Here is a 20,800-nt window from a genome sequence, read left to right as displayed (position 1 = left end):
CATGTATATATTTTCGATGCATGTTTAGCCAGATATATGCAATATTTTGTAAGATACGTCTTTGATGTTGTTATTGATACGAAGTCATTCTGCCAAATGAAGAAAACAAATATTGCTCCAGGAAATTAATCTTATTATAGAGTATACCTTATAACCTTAATTCTAACTTTGTCCAGTGTCTCATTGGAAAACAATGACCTCCAAATACTCAGTGCACCCGGATCTTTCATTGTCCATTTCAAACGCGTCCATATTATTATTTGGAGATCTGAACCATTGGCTCGAAGGAGTGTCAGTCAGCTTCTGTGGTCCCGCCCCCTTGCTCAAATATCATGCGGTGAATGGTCAACAGACGGGCTTCTACTGTCTGCTCGTAACCACAGACTTAATCTGGACCTGGATGCGTGCTGGAGGAACCTGTTCGCAATAACAGAGGATAAAACACTCACGCGTACATCTCCAGCGGTCAGGTCAACGGATAGAGATGCTGTCGGCTTCGCTTAGCACGTTTCACCTGGGCGACCGGAGAGTTTGGTCGATGTGACATTCCTTGAGCTTTTTGTTCTGGTCCCGGACGCAGAGCAGCGCTCGCGCTTTGAGAAGATGATGCTGAGTCGGCTGATGAGTGGCAGCGTCAGAAACCTGGAGCGAGAATACATGTGTACGGTCAGGCTGCTGGATGATACCGAGTATACCTGCTCCATTCAGGTCAGTCTCACCAGCGGCACCTGTGCTGCCGAGAACCAGCGATCAGCAGACCTTTTGTTGCAGGCTGGGAGAAGCGTGCGCAATGGGTTTTAATAGCAGGTGCCAGCAGCATCCCTCCTAAAACCAGCTCCTTGGAAAATCCTGCAACGCTCGTTTTATCAGAAAGAGTTTTAGCTTGTAAAGGCAGTTCAGATGATGTTTGGTCTCAGATTGTTTTCGGATAGAGTGGGCTTGTTGTGCTCTCATCAGTTGAGAACACAACACTGAAGTGCTGCTATACTGCAATCTAAATGTTGTAGTTAGCATCTGGTTTGATTATTTAAATAGCTTTGCGTATTTTAAACTAGTCATTTCTTCTCTATAAGCACTGTAAGAGCAACCTCAAATTTTTCTTCGACCCGTAATGGGTGAGTTCAAGATGTTTTAGGTGCATCCATGGTGATATTTTGGTGTAAAGGAACAAGGCACCCAAAATTAAAAAGATTTTCGGGTTTTTTCTTTGGAACACAAAAGCAGATCTTAATTGCAGCTTCAGGAAAAAACAACAACAACAAAAACTCTGAAAACAAATAGTGACTGAGGCTGTCAGTCACTAGCATCCTGCGCACCACGGATGACAGATTTTTCTTTTTCGGGTGAATTGTTCCTTTAACTTTTGGATGGGCACCACTTGTATCACAAGTAGTAAACATGTCAGGGCTGTCTCTAGAGAATCAATATGTTTAATGCACGTGTCCCCTTTACAGTTTATTATCATAGTATTGCAATTACTCCATAAGCAGGAAAGTGTTGTATGGATTCTGGTATGATGTCAACACTACACATCCATTATTAATGTACGCTTTGGTCTCCGAAACGGACCCTTGGGCACTTGTAAATCAAGCAGTTTAGCAGAGCACTATGGATGGATGGCTGCAAAGCACTGGCTGTACAGGAGTGTGTGAAATCCGGCAGATTATGGGAGGTCTGTTACTCCGTGATGAAGGGAGGGTTACATCATAAACACTGGGGATAGTGAAACTGCAACCAAAAAAAACCGATTTCACTCTTTTCAGTTTTCACTAGTAGATTTTTCTCAATGATCCCACTCTGAAAGTAATTTTCCCATTTTATTTTATTTTTATTTAATCATCCTCATGTAATATTTAAGGATACGGTTTAGTTTTACTTTACTTTTCTGAGGGAAACACTAATTGTTTTTCAAAGTTAAATTTATTTTTTTAATTACATTTTTTGCAGTTTTTACAGGGACTTTGCACAGTTGTCATTGTGTTTTGGTCTGTTTTGCCCTTTTAGGTGGGATTGTTGATTTATTCTATGTAGAATTACATTGTATAATATCTGAAAACTAGCCTTTATATCATACTTTTTGTCTTGTTTAACCTGTTAAATACAAAGTAATTATTAAATTAAATTAAATTGTGCATTATTCATGTTAGTGATCAACTGCTACAAGTTGTTCATCGGTTGATTCTTGAATTATTACATTTAGTTTCACACAATGGTGATTATGTGGTTCAATAATTAAAAAATTTTCACCCCAGGATTAAAAATTAACTAAAGGTATGTCACAATATTGAAATTGGGATTTGGTGTTTTCCCTAATTTGATAGGAATATTGATTTATTTTACACAAAAATAAGATTGTGTAATATCGTGCATAGATGATAATTGATACTGTGTATAATAAAGGCTAATTATTATGCTAACTTATGCAATATTCATATTAATTACAAACCTTTACATGTTTTTCAGCAGTTGATCAGATTTAGTTGCCCACAATCCTGTATATGTCATTAAATAATTCCTAGGTTTTCACCGTTTAACCATTGTTGCCTCAAACAGAGCAAAAAGAATAATAATAATATATTTTTTTAATAAAAGAAGATTAACAGAGATGCATGAGATTTATTTTAATAGGAGGCAGACATACAGTCAAGCGCACCCCCCGCCCCCTATTCAGCTGTTTGCCTTTCTTTGAGGATGCCTTTGTTTCATGTGTAGCTTGAAATGAAACGGGGAGCCCACAGATCGCTTTCCATTACAGTCAATCTGAGAGCATCCTATTTCTCAGCCCTCAGAAGTGGATGCACGCACTCCCTCAGGGCTTTCATAGAGTTTCGACACATCAAAACAATCATTGCGTGCTAGAAAGGATTCGAAGAAGTAAAAAAGAGAGGAATATTTCAGGAGGCACCTGAGAGAAAACAAATAATATGTCTTTATAAAGGATGAAGTGTTTGTTTTATTGCCACAATTCCACATCGTGTTGACCTGTTGATATTTAAAGGCCTGCTGGGATAGTTTTACAGTGAAAGCAAAAAAACAACAACGACATTTGAGTGGCATGGAAGAGAGAATGTGTTGGATATTTCAGATACAGGAATGTTTTTTCAGTCCTTGTGATGATAATGCTGAGTAATCATATTCTGACAGCACAGTACTTACAATATTTTCTTGGCTTAACAGTGAAATATCTGAAAGCATCCTGTGTCTGAGACTTTATATGGGTGATTAACTGACTGATTAAGATTTCCTCAAAATGTCCAAATAATGAAAAAATAACCACACTTGACGACACGGTATATAGATCTGTTATTAATTACTTTAAAACAGTTATTATACATTTGTGCTACAGAATATTTTAAGAAGCAACAGCACAAAATCTCAGAGACCCACTGTAAAGAAGTACAAAAATAAATGCATTGTTGTGCTTTCTAGGAATGATTGTCAGCATCAGCACTACTAAGTAAATAGTACGAGTTATTGTATGGTATTTGTGAGTGCTAGTTGTAGCCGGGCTGTGCGTGTCTGTAGAGAGTGTGCCAGGCGGGGAGGTGAGCAGCGGGGCTGATATAGAGCTGGAGTCGGTCCAGTGCAGCCAGCAGCAGGTGTGCCGTGTGCAGCAGCGATGTGTTGTTTGGCACGGTGACGTAATGGAGGAGAGATTGTGAGAGAGCAGCCTGCCAGCTTCTCTCTCTCTCCCTGTCTCTCTGTGGCCAGGGAATAATCCAAACTCTTTAGCTTGGGCAGTAGAGGTTGAGAGTGCACAGTCATTGTTTAACATCCTTTCTTCCCTCCGCTAGTTGGTCCCTATATACTGATTTCAGGCCTGCCAGCTCGGCCTCGGGGTTCCTGGACACCTAGACCGGGGAAAGAGCAAGTAAAAAAGCGGAACTAGGTCACCCTTTCATTCTCTCCCTCACTTCCTCCCTCTTTACCTCAAATATCTTGTTCCCGCTATGTTGAGATTCAGTCACTCCAGGAAGTGCTTTCATCACCAGCAGTTAGTTTCCTTTAAAGCTCCCCAGTGGCTTCAGACCTGCATGTGAATTGGACTAGCTTGTGTTTTTCACTTGACAATCAGAAAACACACTGTTCGTGGGACGTAGCAGCTCGATGGAAATTTGGTTCCTTTAACATGTTGCTAATGTGCTTTTCAACACTCAACTCATGTTTTGATGCCGGAGTGATTGTGAAACTGAAGGTGTGATATGCGGAACTCTGTAAGACACCGTTAAATGTGTTAAGTGTAGCACGTTGCAGTTCATGTGAAACCCTGAAATGCTTCTATGCAAACTTTGTAATTATTTATTTTAACTCGGGATACATCAGTCCATCAGAATGTTTCCATACAGTGAAAGTGAATGGTGACCAGGGGTTGTCAGATTTGAAAAATGAAAATAAAGCACCTTAAAAGTAGCGTAACAATAATCCTCTTGCACTTGTACGTTCCAAGAAAGACTATATAAGAAAAAAGCTGGCATTGCACATTTTTCTGTTCTATTAAGTACATGAAAAATACATTTTCACCAGATGACATGAATAGCTATATTTGGAAAGAATTATTAGAAATTGCAAAATGAGAATAATCATACCATTTACCGTTTTTCAGTAACTATAAAATGTACACAGGTGTAAAAAGAACAAAAAAAAAAAAAAAAAAACTTTCCACTTGAATTTTCATAGGCCTTATTTCCATTATTATGCCTTTGTTAATTATGGCTATAAAATTTCAATGGTTATGATTATCATTAAATAAAAATATTGAACATTCTTTTAGCTGGATTGCATTAAAACTTGACAATAAAGTTTTATTCGGGATAGATACTGTATAATTTTCCACAAATTATTACATGGATGTGAGGGAGAAAGTAAGTTGTAATCTTGTGTACTGTCCATGTCTATCGTTCAGCTGTGGCAAAATTTAAAACATAAAAGTTTAAAATCAAATGTAAAAGAATGACACTGATTGTTAAAATGAGCCATACATAAAAGACTTTGTCTTTTGTTTTCATTTGTGAAGAAATAAATATGGTCTACCATGAATAAAGTCAATTTCTGATACTTTTATTAATCATATTCTAAGATTAACTGTAATAATGTTATTGTGATACTGTAAATCACCTAAAGGGCATCATAACAGACAGTTCCTGTCAATCACGTTAATCTTGAGTACCTAGTAGTATTGCATCCTTTAATATCTCTGAAGAGTCTTTAGTTTGATCAAATTTATAAAAGACAGATACAGCTTCATGAATTGATCTGGAAACAGTTGATCTCCTGGAGGCATGCCGTGGGCGGTGCTAAATATCACGAGCATGCCCAAATTTTGGTTTGCGATCATCTGCAAGCTGTGACATTGATATAAATAAAACAGGAACAAAGTCTTTGACTGAAATTTTATTTAATTTGTTTACAGTTGCAATCAAGACTGCAGTACTTTACAAATACAAGCTTTTCTGAAGATCCAGGATATAATAAAACTTGCATCTATAACAGTTCACTGGCATATTAAAAGAGTTATAAGATTTTTTAATAATACTGCTATGTCATAATTATTCAACCCCTATTAAACATTGCTGTTTTTAAATCACTTATTTGCATGGTGGGGAATAAAACAGTCTCAAAACACAATTAAGCCTTTAGAAACTCTTTTAAAGGGGGGGTGGAATGCTCGTTTTCACTCAATATCCTGTTAATTTTGAGTACCTATAGAGTAGTACTGCATCCTTCATAACTCCAAAAAGTCTTTAGTTTTATTATATTCATAAGAGAAAGATGGTCTGTACCGATTTTTCCCGGAAAAACACGACCGGCTGGAGGCGTGACGTGTGGGCGGAGCTAAAGAATCACGAGCGCCAGTAGGCTTTTGCGTTGAGAGCATGTGGAAACTGTGACATAACCGTGAGGGAAAAACCATCATCCAAAACAAACCATGGCTAACAGTCAGATTCAGCCGTTTATTTATGATCCAGAATCAGATCCCGAGGCTGAAACTGAACGAGAGCAGCAGCAGCAACGACTCGCTCCGAGCGGGGCTCGAACCCGGGTCTCCGGCATGGGAAGGGACGCACTAACAAGGAGGCAGAGATATTTTAAGCAGTTTTACTCACCGCCTGCGGTTCCAACACACGATCGTGACCCTTTTTCGTTGGGATTGCATCATCCTTTTAGAAATAAACGATGTGCAAATCCGTTGTCAAACTGGGCCTTGTTTGTAAAACAAGCATCTTCGAAATGCAGGGAACAAACACAAACACTTGCACAACTCCGTTGATGCTCTGTAAAAATAAACTCCATCCACTGGTCCCTTAATGCTGTTTTTTTTTTTGGTAATCTGTGCAGGGTTGTCTTGCCCTGGCAACCAAAAACGCACTTCTTTTGTGACTTTTTGCGACGCTCTCGCTCTGATCAGTGAATGTCTCTGCTCTCAGTGCTCTGCTATACGGGAGCGCGCGCTCTTCCGGAAGAAGTGCCCTAGGACCCATATAAGGAAATTCCGCTCCATCTAACGTCACACAGAGCCATACTCGAAAAAAACTTTCCGAAACTTGTGACAAACCGGAAGGAGTATTTTGGGAACAAAAATACTCCTTCAAACGTACAACTTAATTTTTGAAACTTTGTCCATGTTTAGCATGGGAATCCAACTCTTTAACAGTGTAAAAAACTCAGTATGCATGAAATAGCATTTCACCCCCCCTTTAAAAACAGAATTAGCTTGAGCTGTTACACATACAATTTGGCCCATGCATGTATTGAAGTTGAGTAGCAAAAATGTCAACAGAGATCTCACAAAAGCTAAAGAGAAGAAATATTGTATTACTTTAGAAAGGCTAAGGCTATATGAAGATTTCCAAGACATTGAAAGTTCCTAGAGACACAGCTCTCAGCCTCATTCCTTAGCTTAAAGTGTGTTTTACCAGAAAACCTTTGAGGGTGTGGAAGAAACAGCACAATATCATAAAATGTTTAATCAGAGCAACTGAGAAAAAACCTGCAATGTACAGCCAAAGACTTGCAAGATGACCCGATGAAAGGAGGAAAACCATTTCAAAGCAGTGTGTTAGAAGAACACTAGACAAGTATGGCCTACATGTTGAGACATCTTGATAAATACCACCCTTGATAAAGAAGAACAAAAAGCCAACTTGAACTTGATAAAATTCATTTGTGTGGACCTGTGGAGCTCTGGAGGAATGTTTTATGGAGTGTTGTGACCAAACTGGAACTTTTTGGAGCCATGGATCAGCGGTATGTCCGCTGCAAAAAAGGCAAAGCTCATAAGCAGAACAACACCATCTCCATTGTCAAACTTGGAGGTGGATCAGTCCTGTTATAGGGTTTCTTTACTGTAGAAGGAAGTGGAAATCATGACTATATGAAGGACATCATGGATTCTTTAAAGTGTCTGGCCATTTTGACAAGAATTGTGATGCCTTTGGTGCACAGACTGAAGTTGATGATCAGAGATTTTCCTGCAGGACAGTCATCCCAAAGTATACATCCAAAACTACTTCAGCTTGGTTCAGGGATCAATCATAGGATGTACTTGAGTGACCTGTTCAGTCTCCAGAATTGAATTCTCATTTGCAAATATCTGGTTGAATTTAAAAAAAGCAGTGGCAATGTGAAAACCAAAGATTATCAGTGATCTGGAAGCTCTTTCAGGCGAGGAATGGTCCAAGACTGTATTAGTTATTAGTTACTGTATTGGTGATTTTAAAGAATAAAAGATTCTGCAAAAAGGGGGTTGAATAATTTTGAACATGAATGTTTAGAGCCAATTTGAATTTGATCATGATTCATCAGTGTTCCATTCTCAGAATCCCTCAAAAGTGTATTAACAAACTTTCTCTAATACTTTACTGATGCCTTTGTTGAACTGAATTCATAAAATGTCGTTCCCCACAACAAAATGTCTTGCAGGTCAAGGGGGTTGAATAATTTTGATTGCAACTGTATAAAACATTTGTCACTATAATGCCGGGAACAAACAAACACAATTGCATAACTTGCTGCCGGAGAAGCAAACTGCATCTACTGTTCCTCATTTCCGCCGGGTTCTTTGGGAAGCTGAACAGGATCATCTTTCTCCCGCAACCAAAAACACACTTCTTTGGTGACATTGTTGATTTCGTGGTCTAAAAACAAAATGACAAATCCTTCTCACACAAGTCCTGTGCAGCGTAGACGATGACTTCCGTAACCCCAATGAAGCACGTTGATGGGCTGATCTTGCTCTCGCTCTGGTTGCTGTGTGAACATGCTCTTCTGGGAGAAGTGCCCATATAAAGAATTCAGCCCTTTATGACTTCATAAACGGCCATACAAAAAAAAAATATCCTGAAACTTATACGAACCATAAGGGAGTGTATTTGGCACACAAATACTCCCTCATATGTCCAAGTCATTTTTTTGACTTTGGCCATTTTTAGCACGAGATCCAACTTTTTAACAGTTATAAAGTCAGAATGCATGAAATAGCATTAGACCCCCGCCCCACCCCGCCCTTTAAATCTTCAGATCTTCTCAATAGAATAAAAATGAAAGCAGGCCTGCATCAGTCTTTTACTTAAAGTTTGCAATGACTAGCATGACCCTAGTAGTTCAGCTGGTATGAATTATGTATGGTGGTCTCTCTATATCTGAGGGAAGAGTGACTCTCATCATAAGATGCCCTTGCAGATGCAATTTGAATTTTACTGATGCTGCAGCACTTTGCGTTCCCTCTCCCTCACTGTTGTTCTCAGTGATTGCGGGCAATTTACAAGCTTCTCACATCTACAGGTCACAGTGAAAAAGCACACAGACAACTGCAGCTAGGCTCCTGTTAACCCTGAGAACATGAGTGTGTTTGTGTGAGTGGGTTGAGAGCAAAAGAAAATCGCAAATTAGCACACACTTAACACACATGTAATTATCCTCTAAACACAAACATAAGTAATGGAGTATTTGTGATGAAGAATATGTGCAATTGCTGCCTTGGTGGACTTGCCAGCTTCCTCTTCCTGTGAGGACATGTGGGCATCTCTGCTTATCACTTCTTGTGTTTTGTACCCTGGAACTCTAATTAGCACTAATTGCAAGTGCACTCAACCATGCTGAAGATGCATCCCTGAAACCCATTGCCATATTGCTCTTTCTAACCAGAGGAAATGCTTTCGAGATGCATTCTTGTATTTTAGAGGATAAAAGAATTAATGTCAGCCATTTGCGGCAGAACATGCTTTGTTATTTCTAGGCGAATGATCCCACGGTGTAAAACATGAGTGTGTTTGTGGTGCAAACAGCAGGTACTCTCCTCTAGAATCACTCAAGCACAGTAAGAGAGATTTTACAGGGCTTGAGAAAATCAAGGCACTGTCTCTGATCCCAAAAAGAATTCTAATACATGTATGGAGTCCCCCCCCATTTGTTTTGTTCCCAACTGAATGTAACTTTTTCCCCCCATTTCTCCCTGGCATTATATTATATTATTCACAAAAGTTGGCACTCAGTAAGAGTTTTGTTAAAGAAATTGACTTTTATTTATCAAGGACATATTAAATTGACAATAAAGGAATTTATAATGTTACACAATATTTGTGTATGCAAGTAAATGTAGCTTTGGCGAGCACAATCTTCGCAAACTTATCCAAAACTTTTCAGTGTAAGTTTATTTTGTATTAAATTTAGGGTTCGCAAATTTCCAAAATCCCTGGTAGCCCTTCGGGCAGGCATTCTTCAGGTTTTGGTAGCACAAAATGAATTTAACTTCAAAGAAAGACATCATCTGAACTTCACTGCGGACAAATCAGCATGATCAAAATCTTCAGTGATCGTATTTTTCCTATAAATAGCAAGGCAAGAGAGTAGGGGTGCAACAGATCACATATCTCTTGGTTTGGATCATATTACAGATTGTGAGTCACGGATAGGATTATTTTTCAGATGAGCGAAAAAAAAAAGTGTTTCTTTATTATTTAAATGACACTCATTCTTCAATACCACAACAAGCATAGCCTAGATACATAAAGTAGAACAATAATAAAATAAGGTCTAACTTTAGTTTTCATATTATTCATAAGAGTAATAATTAAGTGTAAAATAACACTGCATAGTGTTCACTGTATAAATTAAGTATAGATTCATCTTTGTTAAAGCTGTGCTTTGTTGTTTGATTGACATTAATGACACAGATAACAGCAGGTATTTATATGCTGCTGTCACTTTAAGAGCTGATGCATGGATGCAATATAATGATACACGTGTGATTTCGTTCTCCACTGTTAATGTTTTCTTAAGCCATAACTGACCGTTTATGACAATACTTAACGAGACTATTTTGACATTTATGTGTGTGTGTCTCAACCTCAGGGAGATGCGAAATAAGAATCAATTCTGTTTGTTCGCTGTCTGAAACGCAGCGCATGCTTTGAGTGTGTGTGCGTACACAGAAAACAGCGCATGAGCACCGAATTTAATTCTATTTCTAACTCTTTGTGTTCTTAAATGGTGTAAAATGTTTGAATGTTAAAATTGGGAAGACTAAAAGATCAACTACGATGATATTATATTATATTACATATTTACCGTATATATTTTGTTTATTAATTTTTTTTAAATGAACTTTTATGTAATTACAATATATGGCAGCAGACATCATAAAGTAATAATAAATAATAAGTTTAGTTTTTATAATAAAAATATTAAAATAAGCCATATCATTCATATGACTTTTCCCGTTTGTCACAAAATAATTTTCTGCTCAGTACATACAGTAAAATTGCACAATGACAACTGAATGTCAAGTTCGCGTGGCTTTTTTGAATTTATTTCTTTTTTTGGTAGCCCTGTCTAAATGAAATCAGTCCAAAATCCCACTCCCCACTCCCCATAACACAAAACCAACACCAATGTTTATTTAACTGTTATTGTGTGGCAACACATTTAGACATTCACATCGACAAATAGTTTGATGCTATAAACTTAACGCAACATGTCTGGTTAAGACTCAAGGAGTATAGTTTAACTAGCCCAAATGATGTAATAAGACAGGTCGACATTATCACACCCTCTGATGAAACATTTCTTTAAGCCCGCCGATTAGTTCTACCTTAGAGAGTAAATAAGCAGACATAACAGAGCCCTTTATCAGGGTTATATTTTTCAAGCAGCAACTGCTTCTGATGATCATGTTTCTAAAATGGGTTTAAGCCCTGATATAACGCCGCTGGTTCTTGCTCTCTTTGGCCTCCTCCTCCATTTACATCGGAAATCATTTTATGAGAGGATGATGAATGACTCCATAATCTCTTGGTGTTTTGAAAAACAGCGTGTGTGAGTATGTGTTTGCTGGTTTAATGATTCAAGCCTGCCATGGCTATAACGTGTGTGTGAAGTGTATATATCTGTGCATGTGGGAGGTTGAAGAGGACTTGAGTAAAGAAATCTCACTCGTAATAATCCCTGGCCCTTTAAGGAGTTTTATTTTGAACAGATCAAGATAAAAGTGGGATGTGTCTTCCTCATCATGTCTTTCTGCCTATTAGCTCCAGCAGTGAAGCCCTTGCGTTGGTTATATGAAAGATGTCTCCTTTTAATTATGTTGCTAGTACTTATAGACAAAAGTCAGATCTCTACACAAAAAGGGGAAATACCGAAAACTAAGAAATTTTGACATCCTTTTTATATTTAAAATTGTCGCTTTTCCATGTTTTTATGCTGATAATGTAATTTGTGTTAAATAAAAAAAATACAGTTAGCAAAATATAAGCATTTTCTCTGTTTTTTTTCCCATTTGGTCTCCACTGCATATGTTTGTTTTTATAATTTATAAAAACATATAATGTTTTCTTTTTTATAAATTTCAAATTGAGATTTCTATTCATACTCCAGAGAAAATGTATCATGGTTTCTACAAAAAACAGATTTCTAAATGATCAGTTTTGCCATCACAGATTACATTTTAGAATATGTTCTAATAGAATTGTAATAATATTTCAAAATATTTAAAACTTACTGTATTTTGCTAAAAAAAAAAAAAAAAAAAAAAAAATGAAGCCAAGATTAAACTTTCAAAAACATAAAGAAAAAAATATTCCAAACATTTGACTGGTAGCATGTGTACATTTAGATTATTGTTATTAAATTATTATTTAGATTACATTTGCCATCATATAACACATGTAAAATTCGTCTTGATATACATTCATAAAATTAAAATTTTTACAATTATTTTGATTAAGTCTCAAAATGATTATTAATTTTTATACTGTACTTTACACTGTTATAATGTTTTATAGGAATTGATTTTTAGTGTATTATCTATAGTAATTGATCGGTATTTAGTAAGTTTAGTAAAATGAATCAGTACGTCACAAATGTGTTTAGTACAGCATGTACGTATGTAGTTGTAGTACATATTTAGTATGTTAGTTTGCAAACAAAACGAGTTATTGAAATAGAAAGTAGGGGGAGGAGACACTTCCAAGTTAATTCAGCAACAAGGGGCCTCAAATACGCATGGTATCAGGGGTCTTCACAGTTGCTAGGGTGACTCGCCCTGGACTAATGTGTGGATGTCCCTTTGCACACACAGTTACAATTGACAAATGGTCCTGACACTGCAAATAAACAGATGGAACCCTGCTGTTCTCACACTGACCTTTCCCTACAGTGGCTTGTAATGGAAACCTGCCAATAATGTGGATGAAAGTGACATTGTAGAAAGACCTCAAGCTCTCTTTTCTTTCCCCCTGTACCTGACCTCATTCTCTCTTTCCCACGCTGGCTACTCTCAGCCCTGCGGATGCTTCTGTTACATCCCTCAAAACTGTTTTTCACAGTTTGCAAAATGTATGTGTTGTATACTGTATAGTGTGGTAGCCTTATGTCCTTCAGTTTTTATTCTAACATTGTTTAAAGGCATCTGTCCAGGTTACTATGATCTGAAATTCTTTTAATTAAATGCTGGTGATTTCATTGGTCGGCTTGTTCTTTTGGGGAATGCTGCACTTGTTTCATTGGCAGGCTTTCAGAGCAGACCATACAGTCTTTAGTTGAACTGGTTAATGTGATCCTTTAGTGCTTGTAAACTTGGATTTTGGTTTCATCATGAGCTCTTCTATAGAAGCTCTCTTTCAGCATGTGAATTTAGTGCTTTTTTCCCCCAAACTTCACTTGTCACCAACAAGGGGTCAGTGTCTGGATTCTGACTAAGCCTGTTATATGATACCATATACTAATCTTGAATAAAATGCTGTGCAGCTTGTTCTGAAATGCTGGTTAGTGAAGGATTGTGTACATGTTTTTTTTTCCGTTCCTAACTAACATTATATTCAGATGTGCTGAACATTGTTGTTGCAAGTTCTGATCATTTTAAATTCAGATTCTAAGTTGATATTATAAATTAAAAACTATATGCACCTTATGGCCAAATGTTTGTTATAATTAATATTGTTATATATTCCCTGTGCTGGTGTTGAAATGTTTTCCCTGTTCCTATTGTGTCTGTTAGTTCCCTGTTAGTTGTCTTAGAGCCCGTCCAAACGGAGATATGTTTAGCTGTATATGTACAAATTGTGTATCTTATAGGCATTTCATCCAGACGGATCTGGCATTTTGGGAGCCTGAAACAATTATTTTGAAACTTGGTCATAGAGTGGATAGATCTGAAGAAGACACCCTTGCATTTTCGTGTGTACAGACAGTCCGTATATTTTGTAAAAACAATAATGTCATCATGCCACGTCTCGACCCTAGTCAGACACCGCTATGTCACATAACAGCAACAACAAAAACAATGGCACACTACATGCTTGTGTTCGAGCTGTTGAAGCTACTGAGCCAATTATCTTTACTAAAGCAAAAATGTTTGTATGCAATGCACAAGGTTTATGCTTGTGCTCCAAGTCATCCTCTCCATTAAATAATACTTACAATTACAGCAGAACAGCTGTTTCATGAACCTAGGAGAGGAGGTAATTCTGACTTTGATACAACAATCTGACACTTATGAATCAGCTACTGGAAGTATGTTATTAGTTAGTAAGTTAGGGTCACACAGTGGAGTCCGCTGTCTTAACCGTCCGTGGCTTGTGTACTGCAAACACATATGAGCTTCATCACTGTGTCTGTCACGACACTCTGTTCCCCTTTCAGGATTGAACTGATGATAAAACTAAGGACATTATTTACTGTCTTTACATTTATTTTGAAAAATGAATCAAGATTGTGGAAAGGGGTGGGAGTGGGACTTCCAATGAGTGATTGCGGTGTTCGGCCAATCACAATGCACTGGGTCAGTTAGCCAATCAGAGCAGACTGCTCTTGTCGGAAGGAGGGACTTTGTAGAAAACGTCATGTTTAAGAGAGGCAGGGCATAGAGGACCTACAATAATGTACAGTATTTGAAAAATAATGTGTCTTTTGGACATTAAAGCATGTCAACATATTCTGTTAAACCAAATACACAAAATAATGATCTTTAAAAAAGCATCATATGATTCTTTAATTATTCCAAACATTTGACTTGTAGTGTGTGTATGTGTACAATATAGTGACTAACAGTAATACATATTCTGATACTTGACAAATATCTTATTATACATTTTTTTTATATGTAATTTTATTATGTCAGAACTGCTGGAACTAAGAACAAAGTGTTTTTTCTTTTATTGTTGAGCCCTTAAATTCAGTCCACCAGTTAGTAAATTGTAGTTAAGAGTCATGGGTTGGATAAAAGAGAGTCTGTCCCAGAAGCGCAGCAGTGCAGTTTGTTCCCGGGCACAGTACTGCGCTGTCATCACAGCTGAAGAGACACTGTCAGTGACAAACACACACACACACACACACACACACACCGGGCATGCTTTACAGATGGAACGGTTCTTTCTCTGCTCACTTATAAGTGCCACTGTAAATGCTGCACAGCATATAGTTCAAGTACGTGAGTGTGGGCTGGCATGCATGTGTGTTTGTTTGTTGATGTGCATGCGAGACTGGCTGCTGTCACAGTGTGTTCTCGCAGATCATTCTACAGTTGGGATATTAAAGATTAAAATGTGTGCTAGGCCTGAATGTTTCATGAAGATCATCCTCATTAGAGCATGGCTAGTGTTTACCCATGTCATGGTGTAGGGGAAATGCTATTGGCTGGAGCAGAGAAGACATCAGGACTGAACTAGAGGATTATAATCATCAGCGGCAGAGAGGGAGAGAGAGAGAGAGAAAAAAAGAAAGAGAGCGTGAGTAGGAAAGAATGGAGGTATTGATGTTTACTCCTATATCCAGAAATTTATCTCTGCTTCTGCCTGACTTGTTTTGGAAATTTAGTGTTCATTTTAAAGGGGACCTATTATGTCCATTTTCTCAAGATGTTAAATAAGTCTCTGATGTCTTCAGAGTGTGTATGTGTGAGTTTTAACTCAAAATACTTTACAGATAATTTTTATAGTTAAAATTTTTAGGGTATGAGCCAAAACCCATCATTTTTGTGTTTTCGCCATTAAATGCAAATGAACTGGTGCTTCAGGAAAGAGGCAGAGCTTCAAGAGCTCAAGCTCCGGCAATACTGGTGCTAGCCTTTACAAATAAACACTCCACTATTAGTACAAGCCTGTTATCTTTACAGAAAACACACCCGGTTTAAAAAATTCCCTTTATGAATTACACAGATGGGAGCATGGCACAATAAAAATAACTCATGGTGCCATTGCATGCTATTACAAACTTTATAAGCCCCACTTGTGATTATGAGCTCAACTAATTCCAAAAGTCGACTTCACATTGTTTTCATATGCAATTTTAACTCCCACTTTGCTATTCACGATCATTGAGGTAGCACGTGGAGGCAGCAACAGTTAAGAGACAGAACATGGTAGCTTTAGCAACATTAAAGGGGGGGTGAAATGCTATTTCATGCATACTGAGTTTTTTACACTGTTAAAGAGTTAGATTCCCATGCTAAACATGGACAAAGTTTCAAAAATTAAGTTGTACGTTTGAAGGAGTATTTTTGTTCCCAAAATACTCCTTCCGGTTTGTCACAAGTTTCGGAAAGTTTTTTTCGAGTATGGCTCTGTGTGACGTTAGATGGAGCGGAATTTCCTTATATGGGTCCTAAGGGCACTTCTGCGCGCGCTCCTGTATAGCAGAGCACTGAGAGCCCAACAGACATTCACTGATCAGAGCGAGAGCGTTGCAAAATGTCACAAAAGGAGTGTGTTTTTGGTTGCCAGGGCAAGACAACCCTGCACAGATTACCAAAAAAAAAACAGCATTAAGGGACCAGTGGATGGAGTTTATTTTTACAGAGCATAAACGGAGTTGTGCAAGTGTTTTTGTTTGTTCCCTGCATTTCGAAGATGCTTGTTTTACAAACAAGGCCCAGTTTGACGCCGGATTTGCACATCGTTTATTTCTTAAGGATAATGCAGTCCCAACGAAAAAGGGTCACGATCGTGTGTTGGAACCGCAGGCGGTGAGTAAAACTGCTTAAAATATCTCTGCCTCCTTGTTAGTGCATCCGCCTCCCATGCCGGAGACCCGGGTTCGAGCGCTGCTCGGAGCGAGTCGTTGCTGCTGCTGCTCTCGTTCAGTTTCAGCCTCGGGATCTGATTCTGGATCATAAATAAATGGCTGAATCTGACTGTAAGCCATGGTTTGTTTTGGATGATGGTTTTTCCCTCACGGTAATGTCACAGTTTCCACATGCTCTCAACGCAAAAGCCTACTGCCGCTCGTGATTCTTTAGCTCCGCCCACACGTCACGCCTCCAGCCGGATATTGAGTGAAAATGAGCATTTCACCCCCACTTTAACCTTACAGTGTGCCAAGAATGTCTTTCAGAAAGGCAATTTGGAAAACTAACGCATGATACTTACTTCTTCTGGTGTAGCTGGACCACGAACAGTTGGCACTGCTCCATCCTTTAGGAGAAACTTTTGTGCAAAAACTGCTTTACACTGACACCTCATTCACAAAGCAGTCCGGTGTAAATGATTCGTGCAAACATAAACGAATTTCGGTAGACTTGAGGGAGCATCTTCTTCAAAAACAAAATGAATCCACCTCGTCTTCAGCGGATCAGATTTCAGGAGTAAGTGGAGAGAGCTATGTGTTCATACACAGATCACCTGAAACACTTGGGAGACATTCTTGTCAGTGCAGCAATGGCGGACTGTGTTCAACTCGGTGTGAACTCGCTCAGGACAGTTCTATGTATAAACAGCAGTGTGTATTCGCTTTCATGGGCGAGGCCTGTGGCTAAAGTGACCTCAAATTAGCAGAAATGCTAAAAACAGGTAGTCTAGAAGTTGGGAAGTTTTTGTGTACACACACTGCCAACACACATTTATGTCCAAGCAACACGTGAAAGTGAATTTTGCATAATGGGTCCCCTTTAACTGAGAAACAAAGTGACAAATGCTGCAAAGAAGCTGTATCTGAAGTGTCATAGCCCACTTCAGTTACATAAGAAAAGATGCACACTGTTTTATTGCTGTGCAGAGGCGGAAATATGTTTTGAAATGTTTTAAATATGAAAGTATGTAATTTAATTAATAATGACAGCTTGATGGAACTCAACAGAATGGAATTGATCTCACTGGTTTAGTGATCATGGGAATTCATCAGCACTGTTGATCTCAATATTTATAATCTGATATAGATTATCGTCACCTATGTCAACAGTCTGGGTTGTGATATTACTGCCAGACGTTTTAATAGGTGCTGCCAGCAACAACATATTGCTGTATACACTGCAGATGACTTTGAACTGTCAATTCAGGCCACAATGAAATAAAACAGAACAGGGCCACACATCTAGACTGACATTTCTGCCTCTGTATATGCAACAAATTGGATTCTATGGACAGTGCAAAGCATAAAATTAAACTCATGTTTCAGATTTCGGATATCATAAAGGTGTACGGGCATAGAAATGCACAGTAGCACAGTACAGGCAAACTTGTCATTTTAGTCGTATTTGGCTAAGGGAGGATGTTCAATGCTCATAACACCTCCTTCATTTGACTGGTATAAGTCTGCCGTTTGCTTACTGACAGACCTTGGAGTGCAGAAGACAGCATGTTCAAAGCATGACACTGATTTTACACTTATTCATGTAGTGCACATTCATCACATGATGCAAAATATATGTATGTCTCAGTAGGAGATGGAGCTTAGAGACTGGATCTGGGTTTAAAATCTAAGGTACAGTTATATTAACATTCTGTGCATCACTAAAAAAATAATTATAATTGTTTTTACTTAAATGTGAAGGGTATAGTTTCTGCATTACCAAATGCAATTGCAAAATTAAGGATTCCTTAATATTCCCCATGTCTTCCATGTGTCAGAAAACAGATGGCCCTGAGAACATTTCCATAATGTGTATGATATCTTCAATGGCAAACAAAAATATGGGCTAAGATTACTTGTTTGATTATTAGCAATAATACTGTACAATAAAAGCACAGTTGTATGGCTATCCCGTTCTTGCTGTAGTATCAGCGGATCGTTTTTATCGCCGATCTCCATGGGAAGAGTTGCGTTTCAGTCTTTGTTGTGTTCAAGCACGATTGTGTCTTGTTGCATTATTGGTAACCGTTTGTATTCTGAGCTTGCATCGTGCTGTGTAGGCAGTGTAGATGTGAGAGAAAATCATTATGAATGGTCTATATTTGTAGTAGACCAAAAAAGCTTTTACTTTGAGGGAGAGAAGATGATTTGAAACAACATTATTCACTCAGACAACCAAATATAAACCACATTCTTTACGACATTACAATGCCACTATACTTTTTCATGACGGATTGATGGACTATATTTTATTAAGCACACATGCTGATCGATGGATGTAGATATTGAGATGGAGAGATATAGAAACAGATTGGTTTACATAAATTTGCATTATTACAACATTACAGATGTCCAAGTTTTTATGAATCCATATTTAATCTATGAACCTTTAATTCATTTAACTGATCATTGGATTATATTGTAGGTATGATTAATGAGATTGTTTTCAATTGCATTTTCAATGAAATTGCATTTCATTCTGTTCTGTGTGACTTTTAGTGCCAACTCATGTCAAAGGACTACATCATTTTAAACAAGATTACACTTTTTCATTTATATAGGCTAAGCAACTAACCCTGACTGTAAACAAGCCAAATTTCGATGTGAATCCCACATTGATATGTCACTCCTGAAATTATGCTGCATGCACAGGGTATGTGGCCATAGGTCTTTTTAGCAACACGTAAAACAGACCTTATAGTCAAATTCTGTATTTATTGTAGCCCAGAAAGCCAGCAAATAGCACTTCCATATAATCACTAACAAGCTGTCACTAACTTCAATTTATTGCAATCTTACAATGTTTGGTTATAATCAATGAAGCTCTAAACTGTCTACGTGTAAGCGTTTGGCATTGAGTAAATTCTGATTGTCTGCAGTTGGCAGCCCTGTATCTACATATTTCTCTATTAATATCTTAATATATCTTTGTATCTTATATGAACCATTTGCACACACAAGCATTATCCGACTCGGGTCCTCCCAACTACAGATGCAGGTTTACAAGCCACTTTTTCCTGCATTTTTTTGTCAATTTCTTACCCCCCATGAACAACAAATTTCGTACATGGTAAAAGCTCCTTGTGCTTCCTCGGTTTGACCAATTTGTGCATCCATACACAACACAAAACACAGGCATTTAGTTTCTGCATTAAGTTTCTGATTGCGATTCCTATATAGAAAAATCACTTCCTGTCCTCCAGCTGCATTTCACGCCACAAGTGCAAAAAAACCTATTGACGAGAAAAGGAAAATATGCATTTTTTCATAGTGAGCATGTGTTGTCACTCTGTAGCTGGTGAAAGGGAATAGGCTCTACTGAAGTAAACAATTTGACATGGTTTGTTGGCTGTATTTATGTGCTCGAGTGGCTTCTTTAACACCTCACAAGGTGCTTGGAGACCCGGAGGGGGCAGCTCAAAGCGGACGTGAGCCTCTCCTGTGGGGGATGAAATTAGCCGGTGCTGATTGGGCATGTAAAAAGCGGAACTTGCTTTTTCAAGTCAACAAAGGTAGATGATTATCTCCAGCTGCTTTGCTGAAATAGCACACACTCCACCTGTGTCTCAGAACCCTGCTTCATACTTCTATATTGGGATTTAATCTTTGTCTCATATTTTTCTAAAATTTCTCATGAGAAATAAAAATAGAAACAAACAAGACAGTACAGGTAAGTGTATAGAGCTAAAGTTCATGTGGAAAGATTGTCTTGGATTATTATATTCTAGTGAATTCATATTGCAGGTTTTGTAGGACCTTATGATTTCCATGTGGGAAAATGCAGCTGCAATTTCAGAAATCCATAAAATTGGTATTTATTTATAACATGGAATGTCACCGAATTTGGCAAATTTTGGATGAGAAAATCAATAGTAATCTGAGTATAACTGCAAAAAGATCGATATTTAAATATAAAGGATTAAGGATTAATTAAAATTAGATTCTAATAAAAAAATAACAACGTTTACTAAACATAATCTAGAAATAATTTAACTGAAAACAGAATTTGGGAAAATATAAAATGGTTTATAAAGGACCTTAGTTTGGAATTTTGTTTGTTCCGTTGTTGTGATTATTTCTGAAACTCTATGGGAGATGAGTTAGATATTAATTCCGAGTGTAACTTGGATGAGCTCTTACCATATTTGTGGGCAGTAAGCATCAGCCGGTCAGTGAACCTGGTCTGTTTGAGGCTGATGAAGTCATCTGTGTCCTCCTCACTCCTCTCTCCCTCCTCCTTCTA

General features: G+C 37.9%; 1 protein-coding gene across 1 annotated transcript in view; it reads left to right on the top strand.

The window, feature by feature from the left end:
• The first annotated feature begins 245 nt into the window (after positions 1–245).
• The window catches only part of LOC113061631 (FERM domain-containing protein 5-like), a 124,809-nt gene continuing 104,254 nt past the window's right edge, over positions 246–20,800 (top strand). Inside the window, exon 1 of the mRNA XM_026230921.1 lies at positions 246–708. Coding sequence (XP_026086706.1) covers positions 604–708 — 105 coding nt within the window. The 5' untranslated portion in view covers positions 246–603. The remainder of the gene's footprint in view (positions 709–20,800) is intronic.

Source organism: Carassius auratus, chromosome 43, assembly GCF_003368295.1.
Source record: "Carassius auratus strain Wakin chromosome 43, ASM336829v1, whole genome shotgun sequence".
Classification (NCBI taxonomy): domain Eukaryota; kingdom Metazoa; phylum Chordata; class Actinopteri; order Cypriniformes; family Cyprinidae; genus Carassius; species Carassius auratus.
This window is presented reverse-complemented; position numbering and strand designations above follow the sequence as displayed.